Source organism: Cheilinus undulatus, linkage group 14 (genome assembly GCF_018320785.1).
Source record: "Cheilinus undulatus linkage group 14, ASM1832078v1, whole genome shotgun sequence".
NCBI lineage: Eukaryota > Metazoa > Chordata > Actinopteri > Labriformes > Labridae > Cheilinus > Cheilinus undulatus.
Genome location: NC_054878.1, coordinates 32,413,305 through 32,430,917, shown reverse-complemented (window position 1 = coordinate 32,430,917; position 17,613 = coordinate 32,413,305). Strand labels below are relative to the sequence as shown.

Below are 17,613 nucleotides of genomic sequence, written 5' to 3'. Positions count from 1 at the left end.
GAAATCAATGGAATACATATGTGTTGGATCGGTAGCATTGGTGCTACTAACCCCTTTTGATCACGTTCTCTGCTCATTTTAGTTACTCCTTTTTAACATTTTTAACACATTTTTTGTCTTTTTTTGGCAATTTCTGCCACTATTTTGCCAATTCACTCCCATTTTTGTCACCACTATTTGTCACTTAGATCCAGTTTTCCATGTTTTGCCACTTTGAACCAAGTCTTATTGTTTTTAACCCTTATTTGCCACTTTTAACCCATCTTAACATCCATTTTCCTCTTCTTTTTGCCCATTCCCACCACTTTTAACCCTTTTGCTGCCTTTTTTTTGCTTTTTTCCTGCTCATTTTACCACTCTTTTGCCTCTTTTTTAACCAATTTTGCTTGTTTTCAATCATTTTTGTCACTACCCATATTTTGCTCACTTTTGCCCAATAATGTTAATTTAACCCATTCTCACTGTTTAACGCCCCTATTTTACCCCTTTTGCCACTGTTTTTCCCATTTTTACCACTGTTTTTTCACTTGACGCCCAATTTTTTCCCCACTTTTTTTACTGTTAACCTTTTGTTGCTGCTTCCCACCCATTTCCCCACTTTTAGCCACTTTTAACCTGTTCTTATAGGTTTCTGCTCAATTTTACCAATTTTTGGAGCTTTTCATTCGTCTTTGGCACTTCTTAACCCGTCGTTGCTTCTAATTTTTGTCACTTCTAACCCTTTTTACCGCCTTTCACTTTTTATTTATTTATTTAATAATATATATATATTTTTTTACAATTATTCAATTCTTTCAATTAAAGTTGTTTCATCTTGCTTTATTTTCTGGCATCCTGACATTTGTGTGCATTATGGCCTAGCGATGAAGTCTGACATTACTTTCCAAATGGGTTTTGTTCGGTGTACCCATCCACATTGTTAACATGACCAATAAAAATGTATTTTTGTTTTAAGAAAATGGGCTAACATTTAAAAAAAGTTTATATTTGCATACAGCATTTACAAATAAAATTATTTTTATGTTGCTTTGATAGAAGTGATTATCATTCCGGTTAGAAATAAAATATTGTTATCACAACTTAACTTTACAATGGATCATGATTTTGCTTACCTCCATGGCCCCCCTGTTTGGCTGGACCCCAAAAAGCTCTCCCCAAATTCCCCCTTATGGACGGCCTTGACAACCCTACAGCCATCTAAATCAATAAAACTTAAGGGCCTCTCGATTTCAAGTATCAAATTTGATTAACTTCCATAGTATGGATACACAATCAAGTACCTTTTTCATTTCAACATGTCCAAGATAAGAAAACATGGATTCTGGTGTATTTTAAGTCCAGAATACTGTGCAATATGGAGTAATTGTTAAAACTGTTATGAATAATTTTCTTTTCAAAGAAAGTATATTTAGTAAGTGATGAGGAATTTAACTGTCTAGTTTTACACACTTTGTTTTGAAAAAGGTCAGTCCGAGCACCGGATGTAGTTTTGCTTCAACAGCCGGGTGTAAGTGGCTTTCATCCACCGCCTTCACAATGAAATGCTAACGTCTCATGTGTGCTGTCAAACCTATATATTGAGTTAAAAGTAAAAAACACACAATGTCGCTTTCTACTGCTCGCTCATTCCTGTCAGAGGCGTGTTATGGCGAACAAGAACTGGACGCTAATTCTGCTCTCATGGAGCTGGACAAAGGTGCGTTAGCCAGTCTGCTAACTCGTTAGCATGTATCACCGTTAGCAGTGCTGCCTGCTCCTGTGTGTTGTTCTCTTACCATGTATCGGTTCTGGGAGACTTTATTGTTTATATCAGCGGTCCGTGCTTCATTGTGATAAGTGTCATTACGTTCTTTGCAGGGTTGCGGTCAGGGAAGCTGGGAGAGCAGTGTGAGGCGGTGGTGCTCTTCCCTAAACTCTTCCAGAAGTACCCTTTCCCTATCCTCATCAACTCTGCTTTTCTCAAACTAGCTGACATATTCAGACTGGGGTATGTATGCAATTATTAAGGTGTGGTACCAAGATACTTGCTCACGGTAACGATATAAATCCCTCCCCAGTTTGATAATAAATGCTCAGCTCCGTTTTTGATGACAGCTCATGAACTAGCAAAGTCATACTTAAAGTTTTTTTTCATTAGGTTGACTTATAGGAAAAAGCAATGTCTGTCAAAATTTAAGAGTACCCCTGTAATATATTCTTATTGAGAAAAATTCACCCACTTAACTATTATACATTATTTAATATCCAGGTAATGTGAACTTAAACCTTCAAAATAATCATTAGCTTGAATTACCACGTCTCCAATGAGAGACTTAATGTCCATGACTGTAAGAATTAATGTATTGCAAGTGCATTCCTGTGAAACACAGTTACTTACATGTGCATAAGAAACTAATATCTGAACTTAACATTGCTGTCTTTTTTACTTTTTCATTTATTGCTGATTCAACTGGGATGAACCACTGATTACTACTTTTTTCATGGGTGAAAACGAGACAGAAACTGGTTTTACAATGATGACACAGGCCTCTGTCAATTTAAGTGTTTCTTTCTGATTTCAGGAACAACTTTCTACGCCTCTGTGTGCTCAAAGTAACTCAGCAGAGTGAGAAACATCTGGAAAAGATCCTCAATGTGGATGAATTTGTCAAACGAGTGTTTTCTGTCATCCATAGCAATGACCCAGTGGCCAGAGCAATCACTCTGAGGTATTAAATTGAAGTTTATCATTTTTCAAAGTTTTAGAATAAGTGATGCCTGCTATCTTTCCACTATTTTCAGTTGTCTTATATTTAAAACAAACCATATTCTACCTTGTGTTTAGGATGCTTGGTAGTTTGGCTTCCATCATCCCAGATAGGAAGAATGCCCACCACAGTATCCGCCAAAGCCTGGACTCTCATGACAACGTAGAAGTGGAAGCTGCCATATTTGCTGCTGCAAGCTTCTCTGCACAATCAAAGTTAGGAAACTTCCTTCACATGAGCTGTGGTGCTTATACATAGAGGGTGGTTGTTATTTAATCACAACATTTTTGTGTATTTTGTATTTTTTAGAGACTTTGCTGCTGGGATTTGTAACAAAGTCAGTGAGATGATACAAGGTAAAAATATGATTTGTCCTAAAAAAGTTGTACATCTCTGTGAGAGCTCTGTGTGCTTATTAAATGCTCACACAGTAGTCCAAAAATGTAATGTAAAATAATCAGATCTTAAAGCAGATAATTACTGCACTCACAGAGGTCATAGTTTGAAAAATAATGATTGATAAATAAAACTTGAATGTGCTCTTTACAACTGTTGGAGTCAACACTACAAAAGTACAGTCTATTAAGTGCTATTTTTAATCCCATCCTCAGGTTTGGATACGCCAGTGGAGCTGAAGCTGAAACTGATCCCCATGCTGCAGCACATGCATCACGATGCCAGTCTGGCCTCCAGCAGCAGAGAGCTTCTGCAGCACCTGGTCAGCTCTTATCCCTCCACCCCCATGGTCATCGTCACCCTGCACACCTTCACCCAGCTGGCTGCCTCCTCTCTCATCGACATCCCAAAGCAGGTCAGTATCAAGACAAGGCTTTGGCTTCTTTTTATTGCTTAATTACTGCCTAAGGAGGGAGATCGTTTTTAGAGTATCTTAGCAGTTTTGTTCAGTTGGGGATCTTGTTGTGCTGGGACTATTTCAATGATATTATCTGCAAGTTAACTTGAACTACCACCTGGGGGTTATGTACCCCCACAAGTTTTTGTCCTGGAAATTTTACCAAAGTAGAGGATCAATGAAGAATCTTGAGTCAAGAGATGCCTTTATGGAGATTTATTGTCTTGCAGAGAAGCCAGTCATACAGTGCATAAGCTCTGCATAGAGAGTTCTGCCAGAGATAAGGAATCACAAACTTTATACACTTCCGAACACATCATCACGCTAAATGAAGTAAAATCACGCTATTCTAACATTCAGGCCTCCCTCTGACTCCCATGACACACAAGGCTCCAAAACACATCCATCTTCCCAGTACTGGCCCCCCTCTTGGGACCTTGGCCTTGGCGTCTCACAGGAGCCCAGAGGGGAGGATAGCATCAGTATCTGTATTGTACCTCCTCAGCTGCACCTCTAGTTTCTATGTCCCATTGTTCTCTAATTAAACTTCGTTTCCCTCTGGGATCAACATCAGGCCTGATGGTGCCTCTCTTACATGAACCAAACAGGACATAGATACAGAGGTGCTGATTCTCAGGGGACAGAGCGTGATCTGCATGAACAGTGACCTTGGACCTTCCACAATGTTTCACTCCCTGTGAACATACAGCCAGCCCTGTTCCATTTGAATCTTACAGAATCACAAGACTATCAGGTCACACAATTAAATAATTATTAGGTTATACAAGAGAATATAGGATAACACAAAATGAAAATGATGACTCACTATGATTCAAATAAAAGATTTGCATGGGAATATTAAAGGATTAATTTTGCCATTACAATTTACATTTGCTGGACAGTGATAGTACATTTGTGGGTTAGGAAGAAGGATTGGGGTGGTTTCTGTGGTAGTTAATTTCTTAGACACGGTACAAGCAAGGGCGGACCATGAGCAGAGGTGGAAAAGGTACACAACTATTGCACTCAAGTCAAAGTACAGTTACTCTGGTTAAAATGTACTTAAGTAAAAGTAGAAGTACTGGTCTATTAATGTACTCAAGTAAAATTAAAAAGTATTTAACTTAAAGTTTGCTTTATGTACTGAGTAGCTACTGAGCGGTTGTGCTATGATCTTTACTTATTGGCAAGAACTTGATCTACATCGAGGGTGTTCAGGTAAATTCACACCTCAGTAATAGAGTAAAATACACAGAAAGACTGTTAATTAATTAAATTTTTAATTTAACATTTTAGGAGTGTCTATACTGGGCCACACTACTTTTAGTTAAACTACACTTTTGAAGTGCAGAATATTTTACAATAAGACAAGAGCTGCAGTAGCTCTTAAAATCCCCCCGAGGAATCACTGCACAACAGGCAACATCCAAGCACAACTAAAAACAAATTAAACACATCTAAATGCTCTGCCCCCCCCCAATCTGAAATCACAGTGGGCGGAGCTTAAATCTATTGACCCTCTATAGAGTTGAACATGATTGGTAAATCAACACTGTCAAATAACTCCAACACTGGAGACAGTTTTACTCAGAATGGTGTTAAAATGACACTCCTGCTGGGGTGCAGATGGCCTACTGGTTTAAGGCGCGCCCCGTGTACGTGGGCAGCCCGGGATTGATTCCGGCCTGTGGCGGTTTTTCTGCATGTTTCTCCATACTCTCTCGTCCCTGTTTTCGACTCCTTCCACTGTCCTCCTCTACCAATAAAGGTACAAAAAGCCCTGAAATAAATCTTTTGAAAATATTACACTTCTGCAGTTAAAATCAACTCTGGAGGGTTTAACCCCAAGATATCAACACTTTAGTTGTTGCTGTGTTCAGCAGCCATTTTGGGATGTGATGAGAAATCATTCTCTTGCTATGTGCTTAAGTAGTCAACAAAAGTGGGAAAAGTTGTTTAAACTTAATTCAAAAAGTCATTATTTTGCTGAGAACATGGATTTGAAATTTAAAGCAGTATATGTAAAACATTATGTATAATTTCATTTAACTCTAAACAGATTGCAGAACTCTTTCATTAAAATACATTTTATTTGAATCTTTATCTGTACAGTTGCAGCTCCTTCTCCAATATCTGAAAGACGACCCAAGAAAAGCGGTAAAGAGGCTTGCCATCAGTGACCTAAAGCTCCTGGCAAAGAAGGCTCCGCACCTTTGGATCAGAGAAAACACTCAGGTCGAGTTCTGGATGCAAAAGCTCATTCATAAAGGAAATTTCATGTTGATTAAGAATCAGTGCGTAATCTTGAAGGATTTTGTCCCTGCAGACCCTCTGTGAGTGTGCCTTGAGCAGTCCCTACAACAGTTTGAAGCTGGGGATGTTGGCAGTTCTCTCCACCCTGTCTGGAACCATTGCAATCAAGCAGTATTTTAACAACATGACAGGTAGTAACCACTTTTCAATCAAACAAAAAATCCTAGTTAGACTGCAGATTTCTTTATATTTGTAGGAAAGTGATTTTAAGTGGCTTTAATATGAGGTTTCCATAAATTTTCTGTGTATTGTAATTAGGATAAAGGCCATGGACTGATCTGTATGCCTCTCAAACATTCCTCTCAGGTGCCTCCTCGGTTCCCCCCCGCCTTACTGACCTGGTTAAACTGGCACAAGAATGCTGTTACCACAGCAACCTGGCAGTGGCTGCTCATGGGGTCATAGTGCTCTCCAACATTTCCATTTCCTGTCCAGAAAAAGGTTAGTCACAGTAAGAAAACCCTCATCAATGCATCAATCACATCCAGCCCACGTTTGCTGCTGTATGCCAAGGCTGAGTCTTACTGTGTGTTTTATGTTTCTGCTCAGATATAGTCCAGCTGGAGCAGGACACAGTTTTGGGAGTGGAGTCTCTGCTGATGCTTTGCAGTCAGGACAGCAGTCCTGGGGCACAGGCTACACTTAAAGTAAGGCAGGAACAGACTTATGTACTGAATGATGTTTAAGTGTGTCTGTTCAACAAAGTGTTGAAAATTGTCACATTCCCTTTTTGTCTATTTATTCTTAAAACTGGTAGTTATTTAGGCGTTTTAAGGTTGCTTTTCATTATACATAAAACTTGAAATAAAAGCCCATCCCAGCTTAAGGCCTAATCCCTTTTACTAGCCTTTTTTACCAATTAAGGTCAGGTCTCAGTTAGAGGCCCCCATACACAGGTGAGGCAAAAAGTAGCAAGACACAAAAAAGAAAGTAGAGTGAAAGGCTTTTGAAACTGGAAAGAACTTGTCACTGATTTATTTGTAAAAAGAACAGGTGGATAGAAAGTGCAGCTCTCTTTCCACCTCCTGTTGGCTGCAGCGTGCACACAGTCTGTCTTCTTTAGAGATCCAGTTTTGTCTGTGGCGTCCTCTCACAATAGCAAGGCTGTGCACCCTCTATTATTTATCTTTGTTATTGTTATTTCTTTTTCAACTTGAACTGCCTTTTGAGGTCTGACTCTTTCTTTATGAACTCCTTTAAATCTTGTTGACCTTGTGAGGTTGCATTTTTGCCTTTTTTTTTTTTCCGATTTCTTTAGGTCACTCTGACTGGCCTGACTTTTCAGTGAATGTCATGCTATCGTTCTGCCTTTGCTTTCTATTGCTTTGTAAACATGAAATGCAGTAATTCCTTATGGTTTGGCTTGTAAAAATTGTTGAATGAGTGTAACATTGCAACGAAAGAGGGCAAGATGCTAGTTAGCGTTTTTTGTAACATTAACAACCATAATAGATGTACGTTGCAGGAACAATATACGACACTGCTCACCTCACACTCTCTATAAATTTGATAATGACATAATGTATTTCTCATTCACTGTACTTGTTTTAACTGCAACTATTTTCCTTTCTGTGTTGACCCCAGACAGCCCTCACCTCATTAGTCAAACTCCTGAAAAGTCGACCCCATCTCAGCCAATCAGCGGTAGAATTCCTGCTTGGCCAGCTACACTTATCCTGTGACTGTTCTCGCGTCCTGATGTGCCACGCTCTGGCAGCCATCGCCACCCACCTACCTGTGCTGGGCGACGGCATGCTGGGAGATCTGGTGGACCTCTACAGAGTGGCCAGTCACTCGTCCACTGACAAACAGCAGGAGCTTCTGGTAAGAGACAGTGCATGAGTCATGCTCAGCTGCTGTTGTTGGAACAAAGAATCTCATTGGATTTAAATCAAGCTTTTATGATATAAGCACAGGCATTAGAGACTTCAAAAAGCAATAACATGACATTTAAGCATTAATTGTAATATGCTTATGCACATACACATACTTTACTGCAAACCCTGAGAATGTTGAGTAGCTTACAAAGAATTCAGTTTGCAGCTTTTTCTATATTTTAACATTTTCTTTATCTCCCTTAATCTCTGTTTTCACACTCTTCCCCTTTTGGCATTCTGCAGGTTTCCTTAGCAACAGTAATTTTTGTCGCTAGCCAATCATCTCTGTCAGCTGAAGTGAAGAGTGTCATCAAACAGCAGCTGGAGAACGTTGCTAACGGCTGGACAGTGTATCGTATCGCAAGGCAAGCCTCACGCATGGTAAGCAAGTCTGCTCTTTCATAATCAGGACTGAAGATAAACTTAAACACCTGTCGCATGGAAGAATCTTTGGTAGCACTTTATTTTAGTGGGCCCTAATTAACAAGGAATTATATAGTAAAACATGATAATTATCTAGTGAGTCCTTCCTGAATCATTTTCAAGTAATTTTTAGGGTTATGGTTAGGGGTAGGGGGTTAATGTTAGAGCATTAGGCTGGGGTTTGGGGTAGAATATGACTAAGGAGTAAGGGAAGGGTTAGCTGATCAGCTGTCCTTGACTCGGCAGACTTTTCCAGCTTAAACTTAAAGTGTTTTCTGTCTTCAGGGATGCCATGAGTTCTCCAGTGAGCTGTACCAGAGTCTGAGGACCCGTGTGGCTTCAGAGCACTTCTACTTCTGGCTGAACAGCCTGAAGGAGTTTTCCCAGGCCGAGCAATGCCTTAGTCATGTGGAGGACGGTGACTACAGTGGAGCTATGAGCGCCATCGCGGAGGCCCTGCGCTCCTACCAAAAGGGCATCGCCTCCCTCACGGTCAGTTGACTCCCAGGCATCTGCTGCTGTAGCTACTGTTGCCTGGTTTGCATCTCAAACTGTAAATGGATTAAACCCCTAACATCTGATTGTATCTTGTAAGGTCACACAAACATTACCTTCATGGCTGTTTAACTGCAGACGTTTATGACGTTATCTGATTATTCCCTTCCTCCAGGCTGCCAGCACTCCCTTGAGCCCGCTTACATTCCAGTGTGAGTTCATTAAGCTCAGGATAGACACCTTGCAGGCTCTGTCTCAGCTGATTTGTACCTGCAACAGCCTGAAAACCAGCCCTCCCCCTGCCATCGCCACCACCATTGCCCTCACCTCAGGCAACGAACTGCAGCGGTGCGGACGCATCTCCATGCAGGTAAAACTTTGGGCACTGTGAAAAACACTGCAGCTCTGTGACAAAGTGTAAGTATGTGCTTTTAATAAAGTTTTTTTCTTTTCCAGATGAAGGTGTGCATGGATGAATTCAGAAATCTAGCTGCTCGATACTCTGATTTACACCAGTCATCATTCGATGCTGATTATGCCACACTTCGCAATGTGGAGCTGTATCCTTAACATGCCTCACTCACATACTTTATCTGATGGTTTTTTCACAATGCTTTTCTCTTTTGAGTGTCATCATTTCTCTTTGACTTCCTGCTCAGACAACAACAGAGTTGCTTACTAGTCTCACATGTGATAGAAGCGCTGATACTTGACCCACAAGCTGCCAGGTGAGAGCTGTTTGTGAAAGGTTGAAAATCAGATTTTCAAATAGACGTCCTTGTGTAGATTTTTGGAACTTACGCTTTTTGAGGATTTGTTTTTGGAGCTCCATGCCTTTCCCCAGATAGCATAGGACAGTGGATAGAGTTGGAAACGGAGGAGAAAGAGTTGCACCTTTTTCTACCAAGCCTGTTCTAGGGCTGGTGCTGGATTAGAGCTGGAGCCGGTTCACAGTTGGTTCAGTCTAAAAACTGTAAGAGAAACAGTTTGCTTTTCTACAGGCTGGAGCTGGACACAGAGTTACATCATTGCGTCATGGCTTTCTCTGTACTTGATCTGAGGCCCACACAACCAGGAGCCAGCTTATCTCCTCTACGGACCACTGCTGATTTACTTTTGCAGCCATGTTTGTTTTGCACCATCATCTTTGTGTCTTATTCGAGGCTCTGTTGTTTACAAATGGTACTCTTCCTGGTTATTTGCACATTACAATCCTGCCCTCAGACACAGACAAAGGCATGCAGTGTCTATCGCAAGTGTGAAGGCCCAAACGTACACTTGATCTCTCCCCTGGATCAGCAGGGAATTTGCGCAATACTGGAACTTTTTTATGGCCTATAGCTTATTGAAAAAAAATAACTGGTGCTGAAATAAGCACTTTACTCAAACCAGCACTGGAACCGGCTAGGTGGAAAAGTAGTAAGAGTGTAAAATAGTGTGCAGAAAAGGAGTCACAGGCTGGATTTGACTAGGTTACCAGTGCCTGGAAATTACTATGGTACTCAGTATAAGACATTGAGTACATTGCTTTTTTATTTGTTTCTTAGGTTAAGAGTAGGGATGCAATCATGAACTCAACTCATGATAGGATGATATCACAGTACTAGAATCAAGATCAGCTTTACTGGTTACTTACGCAACAAGGACTTTGACTCCTGTTTGTATTGCTCTTTAAGAACAGTAATTAAACATAAAATATGAAATTAACAGTTTTTAAAAATTAAGATTTAAATAGGTACAAGCTCTTGGTAGGTATTTTAACTAGTGCACACAAGTCCATTTTCATTAATTGTATAGTTGCAAGTGTGGAAAGGGTGCAAGAATGCTAAATAGACATGATCAAAAGTATAAAATGTGCACTGATGTCAAAGATTTACATGAGGTAGATAGGATCATTTAAGATTGTTGATAGGTAAGGAAGTTTACTGCAGTGAGTTTTCATAAAGTCTTCTAGTAACAGTAAAATAGCAGAGAGACCATGTAATTAGTTTTACATTAAGTAGTGCTAAGGTGCTTGTGAAATGAAAGTTGTATTTTCTAACCCTCTGTGACTGCTAAGATTCATCAGAGTGAAAGCCTGGAGGAAGAAACTGTTTCTGTGTCAGGTTGTTTTTACGTGTAGTAAGCTGTAACGCCTACCAGAAAGGAGACGTTGAAACAGTGTGTGAGGTGTTAATTTCATGGTACTCATTTTTCCTTAACACAGGAGATTTAAATTATTATCTGTTGAACAAAATGACACTCCATATGTTTGGTTTACTAAACATTAAACCAGTGTTTTGGTTTCACTGATGAATTATGCATAAGGGAGAAAAGCGGTTAATAATGGCCTTCTGTTTTGAGCTGCAAGCCACTCAAGGAAGGGCACTTTTCCTTCACCATTGCCATCTGTTTCTTAAAGAGAGTATGTGATTGTATTCTAAGGTACTGGTACATTCCTGGTTAAGAGGGTTTTTTTCTCATACACTTTCCATTTGATGTAGATGTAATGGTAATATAAATCAATGAGTTTTATCTGACTCCCTAATAAAAAGCTTTCCTACTGCATCATGTTGATCTACTGAGAGATCTTAACCATAAAACATCTCCTGATGATGTCTGACTGGAACTGATTGTATCTGTTTCTCTCTGTAATCTAGTTTTCAGGAGTATGGCACGCTGGGGTCAGTCCAGACAGAGAGCGAATATGAGCGGCGGATGATGTCAGTATTCAGTCGAGTGTTGGAGGAGGTGGAGAGCCTCACAAAGAAACACCCTCCGGTGTCATGCCTGGTGAGTAATAATATAAAATTCAGCTGCAGATTCCAACTTTTTTTCTTTTGTTCTTAAAAGAGATATATATTAGGGCTTCATATGCCTTTATTGGTAGAGGAGGACGACAGTGGATAGAATCGGAAACAGGGATGAGAAAGTGGAGTTGAGACATGAGGCAAAGGAGCCACAGGCCAGAATGGAACACAGGTCGCCTGTGCACATGGGGCGCAAACCTAACTACTGGGTCATCTGCTCCCCAAATTCAGCCTTTGAAGTGCAAATGCCATACCAATACTGCTTCAGTCTAGTGCAGACATTTAGTGTATATGTTATTGTTTTGTTTATTTTATTTCTGAAAGTGTTAATCCTCTATATGTAACTTAAACTGGATTATTTACTGTCATTTTACTCAGGTTTGATTTGATGAATACATTTTAACTTCAACAGAACTTTTCTTTATGTGATTAAGGAAATAAAGAAAAAAAACTGACACACAGCAGCAACATATTATCTATGTCAAAATTTTGTTTGATCTCTCTGTTCTTTAGCACACAGGATGTCTCTGTGATGCAGTCATAGCTTTGCTGAAGGTCCCGCTGTCCTTCCAGAGATATTTCTTCCAAAAGCTTCAGTCAACAAGCATCAAGGTAGAACCTTTTACTTTAAGTTGTCAAATATGAAGAAATGTATTCCATTGAATGAGAAATACGATTACGTTCACACTTTAAAAGGAATTTGTCTTTGTGCTCTGAATAGTAAAAATCAGTGCATATAAAGGTAGAATGCGAAAGAAGATGGCTAAACAGCAGTAATGTTGTCAGGGGGATTCAGATAAGATCAAATAAACAAAACAGTACAATTTATTTATTCTTTGTGTAATTTTAAGAGTTGGAACAAATAATGTAGGAAATCCTAAGTTGACAAGCTCAGATCATTTTCTGCTTATGCATGCAATGCTTGAGATAAGTTGCACTTGTTATAATTACTTTATTTCAAGTAAGGCTGGTGCAAGAAACTTTGATAATCTGGTCATTTTTTTAGAGAAAGTAAGTGTATTTTGGTTATTCCGTGATGAATTAGTCTTCTTTTTGATTAAAACAATATTAATATCAATAATGATAACTTTTGATAAAGCACATTTGAAAACCAATGTTTACAAAGTGCTTTAACAGACGTATCAGAGGCATGAACTCAGAATTAATAAAATACATCAACAGTCGAAACCAAACTTGAATGTCAAACAAAAAGACATAACAAAGCAGCACAAAGTCAAAATAAATAAACACAATAAAAAAATGGAAATGACACAATCTTTAAAGGCAGTTTAAATTGAAAATATAATAAAAAGACAACATATGACATAATTACATAAAAAACAGATGCATATTAAAAGATAACATCACCTCATTAGAGATAAAACAAAGATGATTAAAAAGAGAGAGAAAGAGAGAACAAGTAAGTGAATTAAAAACAGAAGGTGTTTGGACAGCAACAGGAGAAAAAGGTACTGATAAATAAAGTAAGAGTCCCAAAACGAATAAAAGAGTGATAAAAATGTATAAATAATCAAAGATGTCAATTAAAAGCAAGTCTGTAAAAATGAGTTTTAAGGAGCGATTTAAAAGATGATACTTACCCCCGAGGAGCTCCAACAGCAAGAGCCCGATCTCCTTTTTATTTGAGTCTAGACCTTAGAACAACCAGGAAGCCCTTGCCCAAGCATGCAAGAGTTCATCTTTTGAATCATCAATCCATCCATTTTCTATACCCCCACGAGAGGCGGGATACACCCTGGACTGACATATAGAGACAGACAACCAGGCACGCTCACATTCACACCTACGGACAATTTAGAGTCAACAGTTAACCTAATGAGCATGTTTTTGGTGGAGGAAGCCACGCATAAACAGGGAGAACATGCAAACCAGCAGCCTTTTTACTGTGAGGCAACAGTGCTAACCACTGAGCCGCCGTGCCGCCCATCTTTTGAATCAGACTTCCACAAATAGAAACATAACTGGCATATGAGCACGATACTAAATAGTAACTGCAATATAGTCAATGACTGAGTATGTTCTCTAGAAAAGAGGAGCCATAATGGCATAATGAATTTAGAGAAGCGGCCAACAAAAGGTTTTCTATTTGTTTTTCTTTGCATAGGAATGCTCTTCTTACATTATTGCAATGTTACAGTCACCTGATGAACAAACTGAGGATATCCACATCATAAAACGGATGCATTTATTATACCATATTAGATTATCCTTTTGGCAAACTTCTCTTCACTATTTTAAGATGAACTCCACCAAAAACACTTATTACACAGGGAGTATTTTGCAAAAACATTCTTCTCTGCATTTTTCATGGCATATGCAGTTTCATACAAATGTCTTTCTTTCTTGTCAGGATCCTGACCAAAGTGTGTCTTTTATCTCTTCAGCTCGCCCTCTCTCCTTCCCCACGAACGCCGAGTGAACCGATCCCAGTGCAGAACACTCAGCAGCTGACTCTGAAGGTGGAGGGGGTGGTGCAGCACGGTTCCACTCCGGGTCTCTTCAGAAAGATTCAGTCTGTGTGTCTCAACGTGACTTCGGTTCTTCAGAGCAAAACAGGACCTGACTACAAGGTATCTTGTGTTTACCTTCGTGCCCCAGTACCTTGGTAGCAACTAATGGTGATCCTTTTAAACAAATAGGCTAACTAATAAACAAACACAAAATATGTTATTTTTAGTTTATTCACACATGCTGATTTGGATCTTTGACCTCCCATTTGTTGCATTTTTAGTGATTTTTGGCTCTGTTTTTTCTTTGTTAATGCTCATATTCTTCCTGTTTTCTCTAAGATTCCACTTGACACCAAAACTAATGAGATCGAACAGCGCGTAGAACCCCACAACGACTACTTCAGCATCCAGTTTTTGCTGAATTTCTCCATCCTGGGAACTCACACAGTTACCGTGGAGGCCTCTGTGGTTGATGAGAGCGGTATCGAGTGGAAAACTGGGCCCAAGACCACCGTGTCTGTAAAATCCCTGGAGGATCCTTACTCCCAGCAGCTCCGCCATCAGCTGCAGCAAGGCGGAGCTCAGCCTGCTCCACAGAGGGGTGCATACTTTCGCTTTTAGTGTGCTTCAATGTCAAGAACAATATTAGCCTGTAATCTCTGACTTGTTTTGCCTCAAAAAAACTGAATTTGTACATATTTCTTCAATAATTAAAAATTGAGAAGTTGAGCATGTTCTTTTCCAAAAAATCTTAACCCTGTGTGAAAGGACAGGGGGAAATACAATTCTTTCACTGATACCCAAAACCCAAGTAATATTATTTTCCAATATAAGCAGTTTAGTAAGACTTTCAGCATAAATGTCAGCCTCCAGAAAAAAATCAAAATGACTTTAAATTTCCTGTCCATTTTCTTAATCCCGTAGTATTTCATGCATGCAGTAATCTCCTGGACAGTTTAGTACTGAATGTCCTTGGATTTATCATGTCCACATAAAGTGTAATATCACAAAGGGCCATCAGAGGGCAGAACACAGTCATTAACTGGATGTCATTGTCTGAGGAGCACTAAAAATCTCTGCTCTTGGCTTCTCTGAATTAAGATGATATATTTGATTTTTTGCATACGTTATAATTCAAACAGTGCAAAACTTAATATCACATTTGCATTTTTAATTTTCTGACCTAGTGCTATTTAAAACACAATCAACACGAACTTAATGTAAATCATATTAGAAGATGCTTTAATAATGATGCACACTCTCTTCATTAAGTCTACGCGCTGTTTTCCCGCAATTTAACATCATACGTTCATTCCGCTGGTGAACTCACGCGCCCACACTGATGATGTCATCTGTAAATTGTCGTCTAAAAAACTCCAGAAGACATAAGGTGCAGTCGCACAATTAAAAAAAATGACAGCGTTTTCTTGTTCTCGGACACAGAAACCGTCGTTACTTGACATGAGAGTCTGCGCACTTCATGGCTACAAGCTGGCGTCAGGTGAACGACAAAAGCGTAAAGTGAGACGAAATAATAGTAGGAGTTCCGCTTGTGCCTTTCAAAATAAACGATGCGCTGAACGTTTCTGAAATACTTGGAAATTTAGAGGTTATAACCTCTAAAGTCCTTGCATGTAGATAAATGAACATTACATTTTGGCTTTCCAACATAATTTCGTATATTAGCTACTTTAAAAATTTTTTTGAATATTCTTTTGAATGTTTAATCAATTTACTTTAAAGACATCCGTTTTGGGGGGAAATTTGCTGTGAAATTTTGGTATTTTTCATGGGAATTTGAATTCGTTGAGGGGGAATTTTCAGGAACTTTTGTGTAAATTTTTAAAATGTGTATTTTAATGTTATTTGAACTCTTTTGGGGTGAATTAGTTAGGATTTATTTGGTATTTTCACGGAAATGTGGGGAGTGTTTTTGTTGATTTTGGCCATTTGATTGTGAATTTGGGAAAGGGAAGTGTTCCTTAGAGATATTCCGTTTTTTTTCTGAAAAATTCAGGGGAAATGTTTGTATGTTTGAGGGAATTTTCAGAAATTTAAATGGAATTTTATGAAATATATTCGTGCTTTTTTAGGTGGAATTTGCTTTGAGGTTTTAGAGGGAAAGTGCTTTGAAATTCTAGGGGGTAATTTGCTTTGAACATTTTCGGGAATTTACATGAAATTTTGGGTGTAATTTCTTACTGGAATCTTTAGGCTCTGATAAAGTTTCACTGAAACATTTGTGGAATTTAAAGAAATTTGGGGGTGATTATATATTTATAATATACAGCATATATTTTTATGTATTTTAAAAATATGTGTGAGAATTTCCACAAAAATTTAAGGTAGTTTCTTTGAAATTTTGGGGTAATATGTGGTTTTGGTAAGGAAAGTTTTTCAATGGATGGAAAACTTTTGGTGGAACTTTTATTTAAGCTTGCACTCGATTTCATGGAATCTTGTGGAATATATTTGTGAATCTTTTGGAATTTGCGCTGAAATTTTTGGATACGTTTTAGTGTAATGTTTAAGTTTTATGATGCAGTTTCACTGACACATTAAGGGATTATTTAAAAAGAATTGGGGGAGCTTTTTATGGAATATTCTAAAAAATTATATATTTTTAAGAACAACAGTGGGACAATTCCTGATAATTTAGTTAATATACACTGAGTTTTCGAGTACCAATTTCAACAACGTCGTACTTTTATTTTGAAGGAGACTCGAGCTCGCTCCCGGGCTAACACGTTTGATCTTTTGTGTACATTGACGCGGTGTGAATCCGGGTCTGGAGGAAGATAACGGGTCCTGCCAGCCTAGAAACGAAAAATCGCTGTTCTCGGAGCTTGATGTGCGTGTTCAGTTTTTATTTTGTGTGGCGTTTGTCGAAACATCATCATCGCTCCCAGGCCAGCCCGAACTGCCTCGCGACCATATGCGCTAACTGCAGCTCTGTAGCTAGCTGATGATGACGATGATGATGATGATGCATCAGTGGATTTATCCCGGTGTCTCGGACTGAGATGGAGCCAGCGACGCTGAAGTGGAGTTGCTTGCTAGCGAGCTAGCGAGCTAACAGTGCCCGCTGGGATTGACTGTGCCCGAGCAGCCCGGGATAACGTTAGCTAAATGGGTGCAGTGGCGGTTTTATTGCACGGAGTTTCTCTTAACGTTATCGGATATCTCCACCTCTGTCCTTTGATTTGATAGAGGCTGGCCATGTTAACTAGCAAAAAATGCTAACTTGACCGTTAAGGTTAGCTGCACGTGACATAATTTATCTCGCTTCAACAATTAGCTACATCTCTGACCGTCCTTGGATGCTTCAGCGACAGTAATTGGGTGAGTAACACGAGCTACCAGACTTTTACTGTATCACAGGCGCGGGCTATTTTCTGGAGGAGACACACGGATATTGCGCTTTGCACCAGCCTTCATACATCAAGCTAGCAATTAGTATATTGCCTCGTTAATGTTTAAGCTCCGTATCTACATTCACTGCATGTGTCCGTGTGATTCACAGTGTTAGAGTACACTGGCTGACAACCCTGATACATTTCTATCTGTTCCCGTTATGCTAACTCAGCTAGCTAGCATGTCTTGAAGTGCTTGTGCCCTGGTCCTTTTATGGTCCTGTCTCGGCAT

General features: G+C 39.3%; 2 protein-coding genes across 2 annotated transcripts in view; both read left to right on the top strand.

Annotated features, from left to right (window-relative positions):
• Positions 1 to 1,497: 1,497 nt before the first annotated feature.
• ints7 (integrator complex subunit 7) lies at positions 1,498 to 14,697 on the top strand. Its single transcript, XM_041804474.1, has 20 exons — positions 1,498 to 1,696; positions 1,858 to 1,987; positions 2,562 to 2,708; positions 2,825 to 2,962; positions 3,057 to 3,103; positions 3,359 to 3,558; positions 5,713 to 5,835; positions 5,927 to 6,044; positions 6,220 to 6,354; positions 6,463 to 6,560; positions 7,498 to 7,737; positions 8,034 to 8,171; positions 8,499 to 8,705; positions 8,884 to 9,078; positions 9,165 to 9,268; positions 9,368 to 9,436; positions 11,348 to 11,480; positions 12,011 to 12,109; positions 13,903 to 14,088; positions 14,308 to 14,697. Exons 1-20 carry the CDS (start codon positions 1,603 to 1,605, stop codon positions 14,587 to 14,589), a joined length of 2,883 nt encoding a protein of 960 aa, XP_041660408.1. The 5' UTR covers positions 1,498 to 1,602; the 3' UTR covers positions 14,590 to 14,697.
• A 2,031-nt stretch (positions 14,698 to 16,728) lies between these two features.
• lpgat1 (lysophosphatidylglycerol acyltransferase 1) overlaps positions 16,729 to 17,613 on the top strand; it is a 78,341-nt gene continuing 77,456 nt past the window's right edge. The window contains exon 1 of the mRNA XM_041806003.1: positions 16,729 to 17,310. The gene's annotated coding sequence lies outside the window, so the exon portion shown is untranslated. The remainder of the gene's footprint in view (positions 17,311 to 17,613) is intronic.